The sequence below is a fragment of the Ascoidea rubescens genome (assembly GCF_001661345.1).
Source record: "Ascoidea rubescens DSM 1968 unplaced genomic scaffold ASCRUscaffold_20, whole genome shotgun sequence".
NCBI lineage: Eukaryota > Fungi > Ascomycota > Saccharomycetes > Ascoideales > Ascoideaceae > Ascoidea > Ascoidea rubescens.
The window spans coordinates 46,958-62,974 of NW_017962932.1; the positions used below are offsets into that span (position 1 = coordinate 46,958).

The 16,017-nt window shown below is 33.2% G+C and overlaps 8 protein-coding genes across 8 annotated transcripts; 4 read left to right on the forward strand and 4 right to left on the reverse strand.

Moving 5' to 3' along the window:
- The first annotated feature begins 69 nt into the window (after positions 1-69).
- Positions 70-1,089, forward strand: ASCRUDRAFT_78063 (YqaE/Pmp3 family membrane protein). Its single transcript, XM_020194121.1, has one exon. The coding sequence runs from the start codon at positions 143-145 to the stop codon at positions 896-898; it is 756 nt and encodes a 251-aa protein (XP_020044450.1). The 5' UTR covers positions 70-142; the 3' UTR covers positions 899-1,089.
- CSR1 (Csr1p) lies at positions 990-4,114 on the reverse strand. Its single transcript, XM_020188983.1, has 2 exons — positions 1,527-4,114; positions 990-1,088 (listed from the first exon to the last, which is right to left on the reverse strand). The coding sequence occupies exons 1-2, from the start codon at positions 3,890-3,892 to the stop codon at positions 1,082-1,084; spliced, it is 2,373 nt and encodes a 790-aa protein (XP_020044451.1). The 5' UTR covers positions 3,893-4,114; the 3' UTR covers positions 990-1,081.
- A 222-nt stretch (positions 4,115-4,336) lies between these two features.
- Positions 4,337-5,287, reverse strand: ASCRUDRAFT_39690 (hemolysin III family protein; the record flags this gene model as incomplete). Its single annotated transcript, XM_020190951.1, has 1 exon — positions 4,337-5,287. The coding sequence occupies one exon, from the start codon at positions 5,285-5,287 to the stop codon at positions 4,337-4,339; it is 951 nt and encodes a 316-aa protein (XP_020044452.1).
- Positions 5,288-6,359: 1,072 nt separating this feature from the next.
- ASCRUDRAFT_72793 (cAMP-dependent protein kinase) lies at positions 6,360-7,493 on the forward strand (the record flags this gene model as incomplete). Its single annotated transcript, XM_020192113.1, has 1 exon — positions 6,360-7,493. One exon carries the CDS (start codon positions 6,360-6,362, stop codon positions 7,491-7,493), a length of 1,134 nt encoding a protein of 377 aa, XP_020044453.1.
- Positions 7,494-9,590: 2,097 nt separating this feature from the next.
- On the reverse strand, positions 9,591-9,812 carry ASCRUDRAFT_82951 (uncharacterized protein; the record flags this gene model as incomplete). Its single annotated transcript, XM_020194797.1, has 1 exon — positions 9,591-9,812. One exon carries the CDS (start codon positions 9,810-9,812, stop codon positions 9,591-9,593), a length of 222 nt encoding a protein of 73 aa, XP_020044454.1.
- A 645-nt stretch (positions 9,813-10,457) lies between these two features.
- On the forward strand, positions 10,458-10,771 carry ASCRUDRAFT_128231 (uncharacterized protein). Its single transcript, XM_020188984.1, has one exon. It carries the CDS (start codon positions 10,570-10,572, stop codon positions 10,732-10,734), a length of 165 nt encoding a protein of 54 aa, XP_020044455.1. The 5' UTR covers positions 10,458-10,569; the 3' UTR covers positions 10,735-10,771.
- Positions 10,772-11,089: 318 nt separating this feature from the next.
- Positions 11,090-12,712, forward strand: ASCRUDRAFT_78067 (C2H2-type zinc finger protein). The gene has a single exon (XM_020194122.1). The coding sequence runs from the start codon at positions 11,308-11,310 to the stop codon at positions 12,469-12,471; it is 1,164 nt and encodes a 387-aa protein (XP_020044456.1). The 5' UTR covers positions 11,090-11,307; the 3' UTR covers positions 12,472-12,712.
- Positions 12,713-13,737: 1,025 nt separating this feature from the next.
- RCH1 (Rch1p) lies at positions 13,738-15,747 on the reverse strand. The gene has a single exon (XM_020194123.1). It carries the CDS (start codon positions 15,528-15,530, stop codon positions 13,962-13,964), a length of 1,569 nt encoding a protein of 522 aa, XP_020044457.1. The 5' UTR covers positions 15,531-15,747; the 3' UTR covers positions 13,738-13,961.
- Between the last annotated feature and the right edge of the window lie 270 nt (positions 15,748-16,017).

Below are 16,017 nucleotides of genomic sequence, written 5' to 3' on the forward strand. Positions count from 1 at the left end.
TGCTGGTGGTTCAAAGCCTTTGCTTCCGCTTTGGGAAGCAGATATAATAAATGCAAGTAAAATGCCCTTCTTCTTGTTTCTCTCCAGCATGTTCTACCAGTATCTCTTCCCAGTGCTTGTGTATCTTTTGCTCAATTCCTCCATGGCTCCTCGCTATCAAAAGAAAGACTTGGCTCTCTATCTTCTTTCCTGCTTCCTCCCCCCTGTCTCCATCTACATCAGATGCCAGCACCAGCTTAACAACAAGCACTTCTTCTTCAACATCTTGCTATGCTTTGTTTTCTACATATTCGCTGTCCTCCATTCCATCTGGTTCATCTATATTACCTCTGATCTTCCCTTTGTCGAAAACGAGAATCTTATTTCTCATTCAAATAACAATAGCAACTCTGCCTCTAACAATGCCGGCGAGAATGGCGACGTTAACAACCAAATCCCTGGTTATTTCCCAAACCAGTTCTTGAACAATTTATCTTCCTTTAATTTCAACACCTTTCTAAGAAATTCAACTAGCGGGTATCAACAAATTCCAAATTCAAATACCCAAAATAACAACCCAATATTACCTCAATTTGCCAATAGCAACAATAGCAACTCATCACAATTGCAAAATCAATTTCAAAATCAATTCCATTACAATTCAAATAATAACCAGCCAAACAACTATAGTAACATCAATAATCAAAACAGACCTTTGTATCCTCCTCCTCCAAACTCTCAACAACAAAACTACAACCCTATTCCAAATAATAATAACAACAACATTAATAATATTAATAATAACAAATTGCCCCCTTCTTATAACGATGCTACTGTTGCTTCTTCTTCAAACCCTTCAACTTCAAATCCAATTCAACAAGGCCCTCCATCAACTGGCGATAATAAAATCCAGTACTAATTATAATCATATCACCTCCACTATTTAATAAATTATTAATTTCTTAATACAAAATTACTCTACTTTATCTTATTTTCAATCAACTCAATTTACTCCAATTTACTCCAATTTACTCCAATTTACTCCAATTTATTCTGTTTTATCTCAACTCCTGTACTTTCCTCATTTTCAATTTTAACCTTCTTACACCATTTTCTTTTGCCCAATTTTTCTTAATACCCTAATCACTTTAAGTACTCTAATTCCTCCAAATACTTTATATCTTCTTCATATCTTTTATATCTTAAATACATGATCAATCTACAATTCAATCATTTTAATTAAATTTTGATACAATAGTCTATTCATTTAAAAATTAGCTAAAAAAATCAATAAAATATACAAATAAAAACATAAAATAAACATAAAATGAACAATTAGTAATAAAATAATAAAATGACATTAAAAAGAAAAAAAAATAATAAGAATTGAAGATTATAAAATAATATTATCACAAAAAAGTAATTGCAATTCAGTTTAAATACATTGTTTTTCTTTATCTTCCCCCCCTTTAATTCATTATATAGATTCAGGTATCTCATATTCATTTAATTTCAAATATCCAATTCTATCATAAATCAATTTTCCCCGAATATACGGATCCAATCTAACATAATTGTTAGCTAATTCATACCCAATTTGAATCTTTTCTTGAAGATATTTGAAACTTTCTCCCTTGTCCTGTGCTTTGATCCAATTAACAGTAGCTTCGACAAATCTCTCGATAATTTCCTTTCTCTCAGCTTGAATTAATTTTCTCATTGTCTCATCTTTTAATAAATCATTCTCATTATCCTTGGGTTTTTCATACTTCAATATATAATCATCTTTACCTCCTAAATATTTTGGTATATTATTCTCATCAATAAACTTTCTTAAATCATTAGTAGTTCTTGTAAAATTAATCTTGCTTGCTACAACTGGATCAAGCCACCTTTTAACGATACTCCAAATTCCTCCAAAAATCCATGGTGCCTTATGGATTAATAATACTCCTAAACATTCAGGATAATGAGCTTCAAAGACTTTAATCATGAATTTCACTGGTGCATAATCCATATTACTCATTGAAAAATCGGTTAAATCAAAAATAATACTAGCGGAATCAGTTGGCTCTTGTAATAGTAATCTTGCGGTTTCAATGACATGAATTGTATACTTTTCCATTTCTTTCTCGTTCTGATCAGAGCTATGGTGTAGTTTTGGTCTAACAACGACAATGATTCTGCCGGCTTTATCATGACCTCTAAAATACGCCTTTGATAATTCATAATTTTTCATAAAACCCTTTTCACCGGCTTTGTATGGGCCTAATTCACCTTCAAACATAATCTGTTCAACCTCTGCTTCTTTTATTCTCCAGTGAATTGTGTCAGATAACATTGCAATACATCTTTCGACATCCCATTTTCTTGCTCTTAAGAATCTTAGTACTAGATTATCAGGCAAATCTACTCTTAAAAAGGACCAAAAATCTTTAAATAAGGCATTTGAGGAAAAATCTTGTAAAGATTGTTGAGTTAATTGTCTTGAGTATTTTGCTTCGATCATTGGATTCGTTGGTAATTTTGATAAGGCATCTTGATAGTCATCCAAGTCAGAGTCATCATCCGAATTTATCGTTGAGAAGGAAGAAAAAGTTTTTGTTTTAACAATTTGATTTCTAATTAACTGTTTATTTTCTGGCAATTGATCGGGTGTTTCTATAATATTGTTTTGCAGTGATTCTTTTCCATTTCGAATTTCATTTTCATTTTCATTTTTATTAAGATCTTTTTTAGTTGGATCTTTTTTAGAGGGGACAAGAGAGTGGTTTGGTAATGGTGGAGTAACCGTTTTTTGATGATTTATATAGGATATTCTTAAATTTGAGACTTTTTGAGGAGAGGAGTTTTGAATTGAGTTTGGGCAGGATGATTTTTCGTTATTATTATTATTATTATTATTATTATTATTATTATTATTGTTATTATTATAATTTCTGCTATTGTTAGTTGTGCTTTTATGAAGAAGATGGTGACGATTTTCATTGGAAGAGACTAAAGACAATTTTGAAAAAGATTTTGATAAAAAGCTGGGGTTTTTTTTCTTTTTGTTTGAGTTTACGCTTTTGGAGCTTTTATCACTTTTAACGCTTTTAAGATTTTTATCTGATTTCTCGGTTAAATTTGGATCTAGATGACTTGCGTTATTTTGGTTATTTTGGTTATTTTTTTTATTTTTAAGTGAAATTAGTTTGATTGATTTAGCTCTTTTAAGGTTTTTTTTCAAGAGATTGAATTTTTTTTTCCTTGGAGTGATGTTATTTGAGTTTTGATTTACAGAGTATAATGAGTGAGGGCTATTATTTGTTTTATTTGAAATACTAGAGCCGTTGATTGTTGAGACCACAGAAGCAGTTGAAGCAGAGTGAGGAGGGATTGTGATGGGAGCTGAAGGAGAGGAAGGGACGTTTGGTAGGATGAGAGTATTTGATCTTGTTGAGGGAGGAGAGTTTATGATGGGCAATATTTTTTGGTTATTGTTATTAGTATTGTCGTTATTGTCATTATTGTCATTATTGTCATTATTGTCATTAGTGGTAATCGTAATATTGTTAGGAGTAGTAGGAGTAGTAGGAGTAGTAGGAGTAGTGGAAGTGGTAGGAGGAGGGTTATTGGCCATTGAATTTTGTGGAATGTTATTTGTGAAGATATTTTGAGATTGATTATTGATAATATTTTTTTGTAGATTTTTTTGGTAGATAGATTTTGAGGAAGAGATTAAATTGATGTTGTTATTAGTATTGGTATTTTTAAGATTGGCATTATTGTCGTTAATTGGAATTTCCCAAATGTTGAGCAATTCAATCCAGAGTTTTTTCAATAGAATTTCCTGGTCTTCAGACAAGGTCTGGACTCTTCCAGGGGAAGCAGGAAAAGGGGGATTAGATGGATCGATTTTAGTGGTTGTCATTGGGAGATATATAGGGAGAAAAGAGAGTGTAGTGGTAGGCAGAAAGAGTAATAACAAAAGAAGAGAACTGAAATGGGGCGAAAAGAAAGGACGATATTAGAGTTGAAAATAGCGATTAAGGGAAGTTAGGATGCGAGTATTGGGTATGTGGGATCAACAATTGGAAGGCGAGAGAAGAACAGAAGAAATCAACAGCGTTGATGAGAAGGAAGAGATTAAAGAGATGGGAGCATGGCATGGGAAGCACAACAGAACAAGAAGAGAAGAAGAGAAGAAGAGAAAAAGAGAAGAAAAAGTGAGCTGTGAAGAAGTTGCTTCTTTGGATTTGGGTTCTGTCCTGAAAAATGTTCGGCTCGGAAGGGAGAGAAAAGCAACGACGGGACGAGCAAAAAGCCGCTACAGAGTATATATACGAAGAGCTGAGTGTGAGCTATGAGTGGGTATTCAGTGGGCTAGGAGAACGTACTGGTGGGCGTATTTGTAGGACTCGATCAAGCCCTTCCCATGAGCACAGGCAGCAAGAACCACAAGAAAGTGAAACAACTGGTGGGAGTGGCCATAGAGATCAAATTTGCCAGGCCAGAAACGTTCTGGAATTCGGGCAGCGTAGAGAAAAGCACCAAAGATGTAGAGAAAAGCCTCAAGGAAGATGTAGTTCAACTGGGCACGATTCCAGGTCTCAGCATAGCCAATCTTGACGAAAGAGCTGACAACAGGAAAGAGACCAGAAAGTCCAAACAAGACAAACATGGTGGCCCTATAGGGTCTCCATTTGACAGAGCTAAAGCTGCTGTGAAGACTGGAAATGGAACAGATGGCCCCCAAGACAAGAGTAATGGACCAGAAAACCGAGATAAGATGGGGATAATCGATCAATGCAAAATAGATCAAGCTAAGCATCGAGGTGGTGATGAGAATGTTTATACCGAGATAGTCCAATTTGTTGATGAAGGCAGAGATCTCCAGAGAGTGACATTTGAAGCAGTGAAAGCACGACGAGAGAGCGAGACACGACGAGAGGCCCATCAAAAACAATAGGACGATGGCCTTGTCTAAGAAAACAGTCGTGGTGAATGTGGGCAAGAAGAGGTTCCAATTGACAAGAAAGAAGTTGGACACGATAAGCAAGAGGCCTGGAATGAGATGGGAGTAGATGTTGATGGTTTCGTTGTGGATGTAGGTGAGCGACTTCAAACAGGCCAAGTAGTCGAGGGTCTCTCGAACGTAGCCAGTGAGGATATAGGAGTTGTCTTTCTGCCAGTCTGGGATCTCGTTCCAGTGGTAGAGCCTGAGAATTGTCTTCTTCACCAGGGAGATTTCCTCCTGGAGGTTATGTTTCAAGCTCTGTTCCTGTGACGCTGGGCCCCTGTTTCTGAGAGTGTGCGTGGTGGACATGGTGTGTGATAGCAATTGATGGTGATTTGAAGCAGCAGTGGCAAACAAAACTCGAGAAAGCAGCTCGAGAAAGTAGCTCTCCCGAAGCGCCACCCTATTTATACCCCGGCGCCAGAACCAGCAGAACCAGCGTCGGCAGCAAAAGCAAACCTTCACATGCAGCCAAGTTGTCAAACGCACACCAGCGTGTATACACACGCACGCATGTTGCTGTGTTGCGTAATCCTTACTCTGCATGTTATATAATCACACGTGCCCACCTCTTTTTCTTTCTCCTGCTTTTCTTTAGAGCTTTTGGGTGTTTTCTTCTGCCTTTCGCTTTTATCGATCTGGTGCTGTGGTACTATTGACGCTGGATACTTTGGCGATATTCTGGCGATATTCTGGCAATACTGAAGCAACTTTCCTCTGATAGCACTGTGATACCATCGCGAGAACAGCAATACCATTTTGATACTGCCTCTGCTGCTCATTTTCCTGGCTGCTCCCATTTCAAGCCTGCAAATAGTGCTCTGCAACAAGAAATCGCTTTTATCCTCCACCTGGATTAGGCACTATCCGTTATTTTTCATCTACTAATTGCAACCATCCACTTTGTTAGCAACCTAATTCCTGGTCAATTGATCATATAATTCTCAATTGTGGTTGGTTCTCTTCCTATCTCCCACCTTTCTCTTATCTCTACTTTACTCATTACTTAGTCCTCTGCTTGATGGGATATAACAACATCAACTGATAGCAACCCGGCTTATAGCAATCACACTCCACTAACTCAATCAATCAATCAATCAATCAAAAAATTAATATTCAATTCAACATCTCCAAATTTTAAGGATTCCTCAGAATTCTATTTACAGTAACACCCAAAACAATCTGGATATCTCCAACCTTACACAAATCTTCCTCTCCATTTTAATCTTTTTTTCTAAATAAACCTTCCAAATCATTTAGACCCATCAACCTCAATCTCTTTTCCGTTTTTATCTCAACCTCAATCTAGATCCCATTCTAGATCTTATATCTTATTCTAAAAACACTAACAATAGAAACAACACTCTCAATACCTCACCCAATGATTCAAGTACAGTACGATCAAAACTTACAAAACTTATACCACCAAAACAATAACGACAACCCCAACAACAACACTAATGCTTCTAATAACAATAACAATAACAATACCCTAATAATACCTTCCCCAAACATCATACAAAGCAAACTACCAAAAAAGATCACTACCACAAAGGGTAAGTACTCTTTAACTGATTTCCAAATCCTAAGAACCTTGGGAACTGGCTCCTTTGGCAGAGTTCATCTAGTAAGATCCGTTCATAATGGCAGATTCTATGCAATGAAAGTGTTAAAAAAAGCACAGGTCCACAAAATGAAACAGGTAGAACATACCAATGATGAAAGAAGAATGCTCAAATTGGTCGAACACCCCTTTATAATTAGAATGTGGGGCACCTTCCAAGATATCAGAAACGTCTTTATGATAATGGATTATATCGAAGGTGGTGAGCTATTCTCCCTATTAAGAAAATCTGGCAGATTTCCAAACCCTGTGGCTAAATTCTATGCTGCTGAGGTTTGTTTAGCTCTTGAATATTTGCATGACCACAACATAATTTATAGAGACTTGAAACCAGAAAACATCCTATTGGACAAAAATGGCCACATAAAATTAACTGATTTCGGTTTTGCAAAGGAAGTCCCCGATGTTACTTATACTCTATGTGGTACTCCGGATTATATTGCTCCTGAAGTTGTTGCAACCAAAGCCTATAACAAAAGCGTAGACTGGTGGTCCTTTGGTATATTGATCTTTGAAATGCTAGCTGGTTTCACCCCCTTTTGTAATCCCAATCCAATGAAAACTTATGAAAATATTTTGGCTGGCAACGTTATTTATCCCAGCGATTTTCATGCTGATGTTCTAAACTTGTTGAAAAACTTAATCACTGCTGACTTATCAATTAGACTAGGCAATCTACAAGGTGGTTCTCAGGATGTCAAAAACCATCCCTGGTTCAGTGAAGTCATTTGGGAAAGATTGTTAAACAGAGACATTGAAACTCCATATGAACCTCCAATCCAAAGTGGTATTGGTGATACAAGTCAATTCGATAGGTATCCTGAAGAGGACTTAGACTATGGTATTTATCAAGGTGAAGATCCGTATGCTTCTTTATTCGATGAATTTTAACATTAATATAAATACATATTTGAATTCAAATTTGAATTAAAAAATGGAATAATTGCATAATCAAGATCAAAAAAATCAACATTTTATAAACTTCTTCTTTTCTTTCGTTTCTCTTTCGTTTCTCTTTCTCTTTCTCTTTCTTTTTCTGTTTTTCTTTTTCTTTTTTCTTTCTCTTTTTGTTTCCCTTTCCCCTTTTTTTTTACCTTTACTTTCCAATAAATTCTTTGTTCACAGTTCCAGTCTCTTTTTTTATGAATGTTAATTTTTACCTATTATTTATTTTTTTATTATTTTATTTTTTTGTATTCATTTCTAAATAACGAAAAATTGGTAATTGATTCTTTATTGATCAATTTCAACTCATGTTCATTAAAAATAAAAATTACAATAAAAATTTTTAGCAAACCATTACAAACTATTATATATAATTGTAATAAATAAAAAGAAAAAAAAAATCATTCAGAAAATCATTTATAAAATTATTCTATGATTTTATAAATAATTTTATTGATAATTTTATCAATGATTGCTATATCGATAACAGAATACAATATTAGGGTTTTCTTTTTATCGTAGACATGTTTCTTTTTGAGGGAGAGGAATTAGTCGGATCAATTTTTGAATCGTTGGATTACAGTATCTTGATTATGGCAATTGATAATAAATTGATACATCAATCGTTGCTTAAATGTTATCCTCGGTATGCAAACGCCAGATAGGTATTGCAATAGAAGTTTGTCAGTAATTTCGTAAACACTGTATACAGTGTTTACGAAATAAAAACAGTAATTAAGGCATTTCATTTTTTTGGATTCGTTTGGAATATATCTTTGATAATGGCTAAATCTGGACTGATTTTTATTTTTTCATGCTTATGTCAGAACACAAGATTCAAAGAGATGATATAATGCAATTTGTCCAATTTGAAGTTAAGTTTGCTGTTTTTTGAACGGCTTATATCTGAAATCTGAGAGATATGAGGATTTGTAGATATGGGAAAAAGTTTTGGGTATTTGAGTAGCGCCTGAAATTCAAATGTAAACAATGCAGTTAGAGGAAATGAATAAATGGAAAATGCCACTCAGCAACAAGGAACTGGCCCTGAACTAAAGAGGAAGGAATCAAAAGAAATAAAACCCATGGGTGATATCAAAACCTGCAATTGAAAATAGCGAATTTTTACGAGCCTTCACGAGACGGATAAGCAATCTTGGGGAAGTATTGTGATTGGAGGAAAAATCTAGTTCGGAAAAACCTCCCTGACAAGAGCTGCGGAATCGAACCTTAAAAAAGGTTAAAGTGGACCGCAGCAACCCCACCGTTTAGGCTGCTTTTCAAATTCCAAAAGAGCGGTTTTACGGTTTTGTGGAAAATTGCAAAGGAAATAAACCAAAATGAACGCAAAAGTTAGAGGTTTTTTTTCAGTTTGTCGGATTTTGAGAAAGTGGATTAAAGCGGTTGTGGATATTGCCTGGATAATATACTGGAATCGCCATATACCATAATAAATTGCTGTAATGATCATCAATTTCCTATTATATGAACAATAAACTAAATAATATTGTAAACACAGATAAATAATAAAAAGGAAAAAGGGGTGTGGTAGCAGAATCATCCAATTTTTTTTTAGGAGTGCTATCTAACACTGCGATTAATTTGGACCATAGTTGGTTATCCGACTATGAGTCAATCGCAATCACGAATTCATTCTCTCCTTCTTTGTTGGCCTCTCTTTTTGTTGTTTCGCTATTTTTGATGGTCATTTGCTAATAGTGTATGATAGCCTTTTGGGTCAAATACTAGGTGGGTTATGTTGGGGATTTTTATTTAACCATCCTCCAAAGAGATAATTCTATGCTTTAAACCTTTTTTTTTGCAAAGCATGTTTTTCTCAGTATCTAATCTTTTAATCAAAGGAATGAGAAAATAAGCAAGAAAGCAAGAAAGCAAGAAAGCAACCTTCTTTTTTTTTGGTGGCATCAAATAGATGCATCCAACAAATGGAACTGGTGAAAGGCAAGAACGAAAACACACTTGTTTGATGATTTAGAGCTATTAATCGCAGCAACTGTATCAATCCAGATCTGAGATTAGATTTCAGCTAGCGAAAATAGTTTTAAACTTCCAGGGATTAGTGAGAAAAATGCAAAAATTCTGAACAACTGCAAAAAACCAGGTGGAAAAAGGAAGCCGTTTACAACCGTTTGGAGCTTTTCCAAAAAATTTTGCTTCTATTATTTTCTCATAAGTCGCACATTCCAAAAATTCGGCAGTATTCTCGCGGTTTTCGTGCGATTTTTGTGCGGTTTCTACTGCCATCTTTGGGGGCCGTGTTTAGTACTCGTCTTAAGTACCCGTTCTGCGCGTGATCTGGAGGCCTCTGGAGACTTCTGGGGTTTGGGGAAGTTGGAACAGGTCAGAAAGAACCACTAGCCGTAAGCTAGCCGTAGGCAAGCAATTAGCTGTTGCTGGGCTGTTGCTGCTGCTGGCCACCATAAACACCTTTCTTGTTTGTTTCTCCAGGAAGCACTGCTTCCAGAGCTCTCTTTGCTCCCCCGGTGGTCAAAAAGTAACTCGTTCTCTTATCGACTGGACAAATCAAACAAAGAGAAAGAAGCTCCTTTCTTTTCTGCTTTGCAATGAAAACACCGCAGAAAACACTCGCAAAACATGTAACTGTCTGATTGTTTTTTGTTATGCCATTTCCAATGTTCTTAGCATTTCTGATGCGTGTTTCCTATATCCTTCTTGCTTATTTGCCTGATCGGATATTCATCACAATTTTACATTCCTCCAACTTTGCTCGATGGACAATAATGACAATATCCATTCTAGCACCACTACTTTTCTAAATCCTTCTTTAGCCTTTTAAGATTCTTTCAGCCTGTTTAAAATTTCGGGGTAAAAAACTGCGTTTGCCTAATAAATTCCAACTATCTCTTGATGTACCCATCTTTGCAATCTGTAAAACTGCTATTATCCACATTATGTTGACATTCAATATCCCACTTTTCCAAAATTTTCTATATTCTTTATAAAATTTTAATATTCATCATGAAATTTATTCAATTTTATTATGAGGAAAGAAAAAGAACTTTCCAAATCCTTTCTCTCTCAGTTTACTTTTTTTTTTGGTTTGCATTTTATCTCTAATTTTTCTAGTTTCTCTATTTCCTGTTCAGCTCTGTGTAAACTTTTAAATCAAAAGTCTAATATCTCATTTTTTAATAGTAATTTTTAAATTTATAAACTATCTTTAAGTTTTTACTTATGTAAGTGAGTGAATATTATTTTTAATATTGAACATAATAAAAAATTAACAAAAAAGATTAATATTTAATATTTAATAACTAATATGTAAAAATAACTATACCTTTTTTTCTGACGATTAATCTATTTCAATTTCTCTTATACCATTGATAAAATTTTTTTATAATATAAACATGCTATTTTCACAACTTTTTTAAAAAAAATTTGATATATAATTTTATACTTTTTTGGTCTTCTTTGGTTTTTATTTTAACTTATTCTCTATAACACTACTATTCCATTCTACTAATCAACAAAAACTAATACTTATCAAAAATTAAAAAATTAAAAAATTAAAAAAAAAAAAAAAAAAGCTTCTAATTAAATTAACTCAAATCAACCTATATTTTACCTATTGGGTATCAATTAGCCCTCATTTTTATTATTTTATTATTTAAATCATCTTATTTAATAAGTTAATAAAAAAAATTTATATAAATCTCTCAATTCCTTATCCATTTTTTTTCTATATTCATACCCATACTCATATACTTCTCTTCAAAAAATGTGTCTACCTTCAAATTCAAATTTGAATCCAAATCTAAAATCAATCAATTCAAATCAAAAATCAAAATCAAAATCAAAATCATCCAAAAACCCCAATGATCGTCCTTATAAATGCCCAATGTGTGAAAAGGCATTTCATAGATTGGAACACCAAACCAGGCATATTCGAACTCATACTGGTGAAAAACCTCACTCATGTTCTTTTCCAAATTGTGGTAAAAAGTTCTCAAGAAGCGATGAGTTAACAAGACACATGAGAATTCATACAAATCCTTCAACAAGAAGAAAAAAAAGTTCAAACAGCAATTACAGCTATTTCAATCAAAGCTTTTATGACCCAAACTCTCCAATCTCTTCAATGACACCAATTCCAATTGGTTACGACTTCCAAGGAAATCCAATTTATCAATATCCAGTAAATATAAATTTAAATTATCCCATTGTCAATGTAAATCAACAAGTTCCTTATAATTCTTCTCAATTACCTTTATCAATCGACCATCACCAATCTCCTTCTGACCCTCATTCTTATCAATCTTTAAACTCAAATTACTTTCCAGTCTCAAACGTCAGTTCAAATAACTCTTCTGCTATTCAATCGTTATCAAACACTCCAAATTCAAGTTCAACCAATTTATTTGGCCAATATTTGCACTCAAATAACAATAGCAACACCCCTAATAACTCTGTAAATTCAAGTTCTGCCTCATCACTACAGTCCTCAAAATCTTCTTCTTCAATTGGCTTGACCAGAAATTCCTTCTCTGCAACAACTTTGCCTTCTTTAAATGAAGTCGTTGAAAATAATCTCAATACTTCAAAGACTAAATTTATCTTCAACTCACTACCTCACTCACCCAATAGAGATAACGACATTTTTTTTAACAATTCAAATAGCAATTCCAATAATTTGAATTTCCTATTCCCTTCTGAGACTCCCCAGATAACTCCCCTACAATCTCCCAAATTATTACCAACTTCAAATTCAAATTCCAGTACAAGTCTTTACAGTTCAAATAATTCAAACAACATCACTTTACCACCATTGAAATCTCTAATTGCAAGTTTAGATGATAAACAAGAATGTAAATTACCCCCTTTACGTTTAAATAATCAAAATGTCTTACTACCTCATATTTCTGATTTATTCAAAAAAAATTGACTGGTTTCTGTTTCATATTATTTCATTCCTCATCTACCAATAATACATTGTTTTTGTCCTTATTTAACTTCATTTCATTTTGTTTTTTTATCTTTGATGGTTTATTGTTTTAATTGATTTGTTCGTTTGTCATATTTTTGGGTAAAAGAAATTATAATATATAATACTAGGTTTTAATTAATACTAGGTTTTAATTAATACTGGGTTTCATTTTTCTTATCAATTTCACTTGATAAGAAAAAAATTGGGTAATTTTCTTTTTTTTAACAATTTTCCTTTTTTTAACAATTCTTTTTTTTTTAATCTTTGGCTTGTAAAATTACAAATTAATAGATTTTTTTTATCATTTTAATAGTACTATATTAATTAATATTACTCTTCTCATATATTCTCGATGCATATTTAACCAGTCTATTACAAAATTTAACAAAAATAAAATTATTCTATAATTTCACTATCAAATAACAGTTCTTATTCATTCTTTTTTTTTTCCATTATCGCCAACATTTATCTTTATTGATTTGCTGATAACAAAAATATTCAAATAAGAATTGAGACAAATCCTTTTAAAGAGTTGTCTCAATGTTGAGACTAATGGAATTTTGGGGAAGTTTTTTTTTGTTTTTAACGACAATTTTAAAGATTACTAGTATAGCTTAGTATGATTTATTTATTGAAAGGATATGGAAGATCAATAGATGATTTTGAAGTGTAGAATTTAAGTGCAAAATTTGCATTGGCTGAAAGTTATTCAGATATACTTATTCATCATATTCAGGTATATTCAGATATATTCATCATCAGGTATACTCATCCAGCCAACACATGGTCAAAAATAATCAGTGGGAAAGTGGGATACATTAAATAATAATCAAATATTAATTAATAATTGATAATAGCAACTAATTAGTCGTGATTAAGCAAAAAAAAAATAAAAAATGAAAAAACAAACACAGTTATATACATATTATTTACTGGAATAATAATGATGATAGTGATCTGTCTGGAGATGAGATTGGTCTTTTAATTTAAAATTACCAATTCATCCCTTTGAATTATAAAAGATAAAGTAAATTTAAAGAGAAAAAAAACCAACAACTGATAAACAAAACAAAAATAAACAAATAACATAAAAAGTTTTGTAACCCCAAGTAGTTAAATTTTAAACAGAAAACAAAAATCTTAAATGAGATTATAGTTTTACGATGATAATTAAAAAAAGTTTTTTTTAGCTCTGATGTGGTATATTTTATAAAGTATTCAATTGAATTTTCAAAGCAAAGTTAGTATTAAGGAGCTAAAGTACAGAAGGAAAAAAACAAAAAAAAACAAGAATTAATAATTATTACATATAATGAGTTGAAATAAAAAGTGTGTATGATAAATTTGGAATAATAGTCCATTTTATATATTCAATTAAAATTAAAGCAGAGAAGAAAAAGGAAAGAGAAAAAGAAAAAACGAGAAAAAAAAGGGAGAAAAAAAAGTTATTATGAAGATAATGAGGTAGATTCATTTAATCTATGTTTAACAATAGTATTTTGATCATTTAATTTTTCAATTTGAGATGGTTGATTATTTTCAGTATTTCGACTCAATTGATTCTCTTCATCATATTTATTATTAGAAGGTAAGTCATTTGAGCTATTGTTATTGTAATTGTTATTGTAATTGTTATTGTAATTGTTATTGTAATTGTTATTGTTATTGTTATTGTTATTATCATTATTGTTATTATTATTATTATTGTTGTTGTTGTTGTTGTTGTTGTTTTCGGTATTTTTATTTAAAAGAAGATTGACATTATCAACAATAAGATCACCTTTATTAATCCATCTTTTCATAAAGGGAATTAAAACTTGAGCAGTTACAATTTGTTCGGTTTGATATAAGACCAAAGGCACTAATAATTTACCCAAGAAGATAAAGTCGTTACCATATTGGGAGGTAACTAATGAGACACCCAAGGCAGCAGTTTTAGCAGGGCCACAAAAGAGCATGCAAATAGCATCATATTTGTTATAATAGAGAGAAGATAAGATTTTATAAGATGTTGGTATGGGGATTTTTTGATTTGTATTATCAATGTTATCGATGCTGTTGTTGTTATTTTTAAGATTTAAAAAGTGGGCATTTCTCTTTTTCAAGTATAAGGCAATGAATGGGTTTCTAACGAGTAGTAGAGTAATGAGGGTGTTGAATAGATACAAGCCGATATTAAAGAAAACCAAGAAAATGATTGAAGCTGTTGGAATATTGTCAAAGGCCTTTTGGTAAAAGGCAGTAGAAAAAGAACTGAAGATAATTAATAAAAGACAAAAGGAACCGATTTTGTTTAGTTTTATTTTTGAGATTATTCTAAATGTTTGGAGAGGAAATAAATTTTGGATAACCTGGCCAACAAATAAGGGGATAAATACAGACAAACCTAGCTGCTTCATGACATTTCCATATAACGTTGTGACAGAGATATCACTAGCGGGATTAGCAAAACTCCAAGTGCTGTTGGTGGAGAAAAACATCTGAACTAGAGCTGGAGATATAAAAGTGCCCAAGACATTGCCTATAAAGACTTCACACAAACATAGGACATCATTACCACCAGCTTTTTGAGTCATGATAACGTTGGATGCAACAGTGGTTGGACATGTTGCAGTGACGACCATGCCAACCAAGACCCAGTTATCTATTTGAGAGTTGTTGGTTGATTTGATTAGAGAAGCAAAACCAAAGGCTATGGAAGGTGTTATTAGAAACTGTAGGATTAATAAGATTATGTGGGACCTGAAGTCCAGTAAATTTATCAACAATTTAGAGGTTTTCATTGATAAACCGGATTGCAAAAATATGACTATAACGGCACCATAACCAATAGAATATTCGGCTCGTATCAAACCGCCATTTCGTGCAAAATTAGGAAAAGAATGAGCCAAAGCGATAAAGACAGCTAAACCGATAAAAAACCACTGACTTATGATATAATCTATGGTTGCGACGGTTCTCTTGTACCAAATTTTATCGCGATTATTCTCTTTGAAATTTTCCAAAAACAGGAACATTTTGTCGAGTGAGCAAGCGATTATAGAATTTCAAGCAAAGGTGTTTCCATTTGATGGAGAAGGGAGCAGTCAAGAAAGAAAGACACAGAAGACAGGAGCTGAATAAGAAAATAACAACAATATATATGAACTGAAAGAACAGAAGCCAGTGAAAACCGAAGGAACATGTTGAGCCAGAGAAATCTCGTCAGAACCGCAAAGGAAGCATAGATATAAAGAAGGTGAAGAAGGTAGCCAGCCAATCAGAAAAGAGCACCGGAACGGTCACTGTGGCGCGGCGGCCCGAGAGTCGTGCGGCGGAAAACGCAGAGGCATCGCTGCCCAAAGGAGAAAGCCCGGGAAGTGTGGCGGCACAGTGTGGCGTGGTGATGCATGCGCTTGTGTAAGCGGAATACAGCACAGTACTGCACGTTGTATTTTGTGCTCAACCGTATGTGTATGTATAATCCACATATATGGTAAACTCCATAACCCTGGTCTAAGTGTT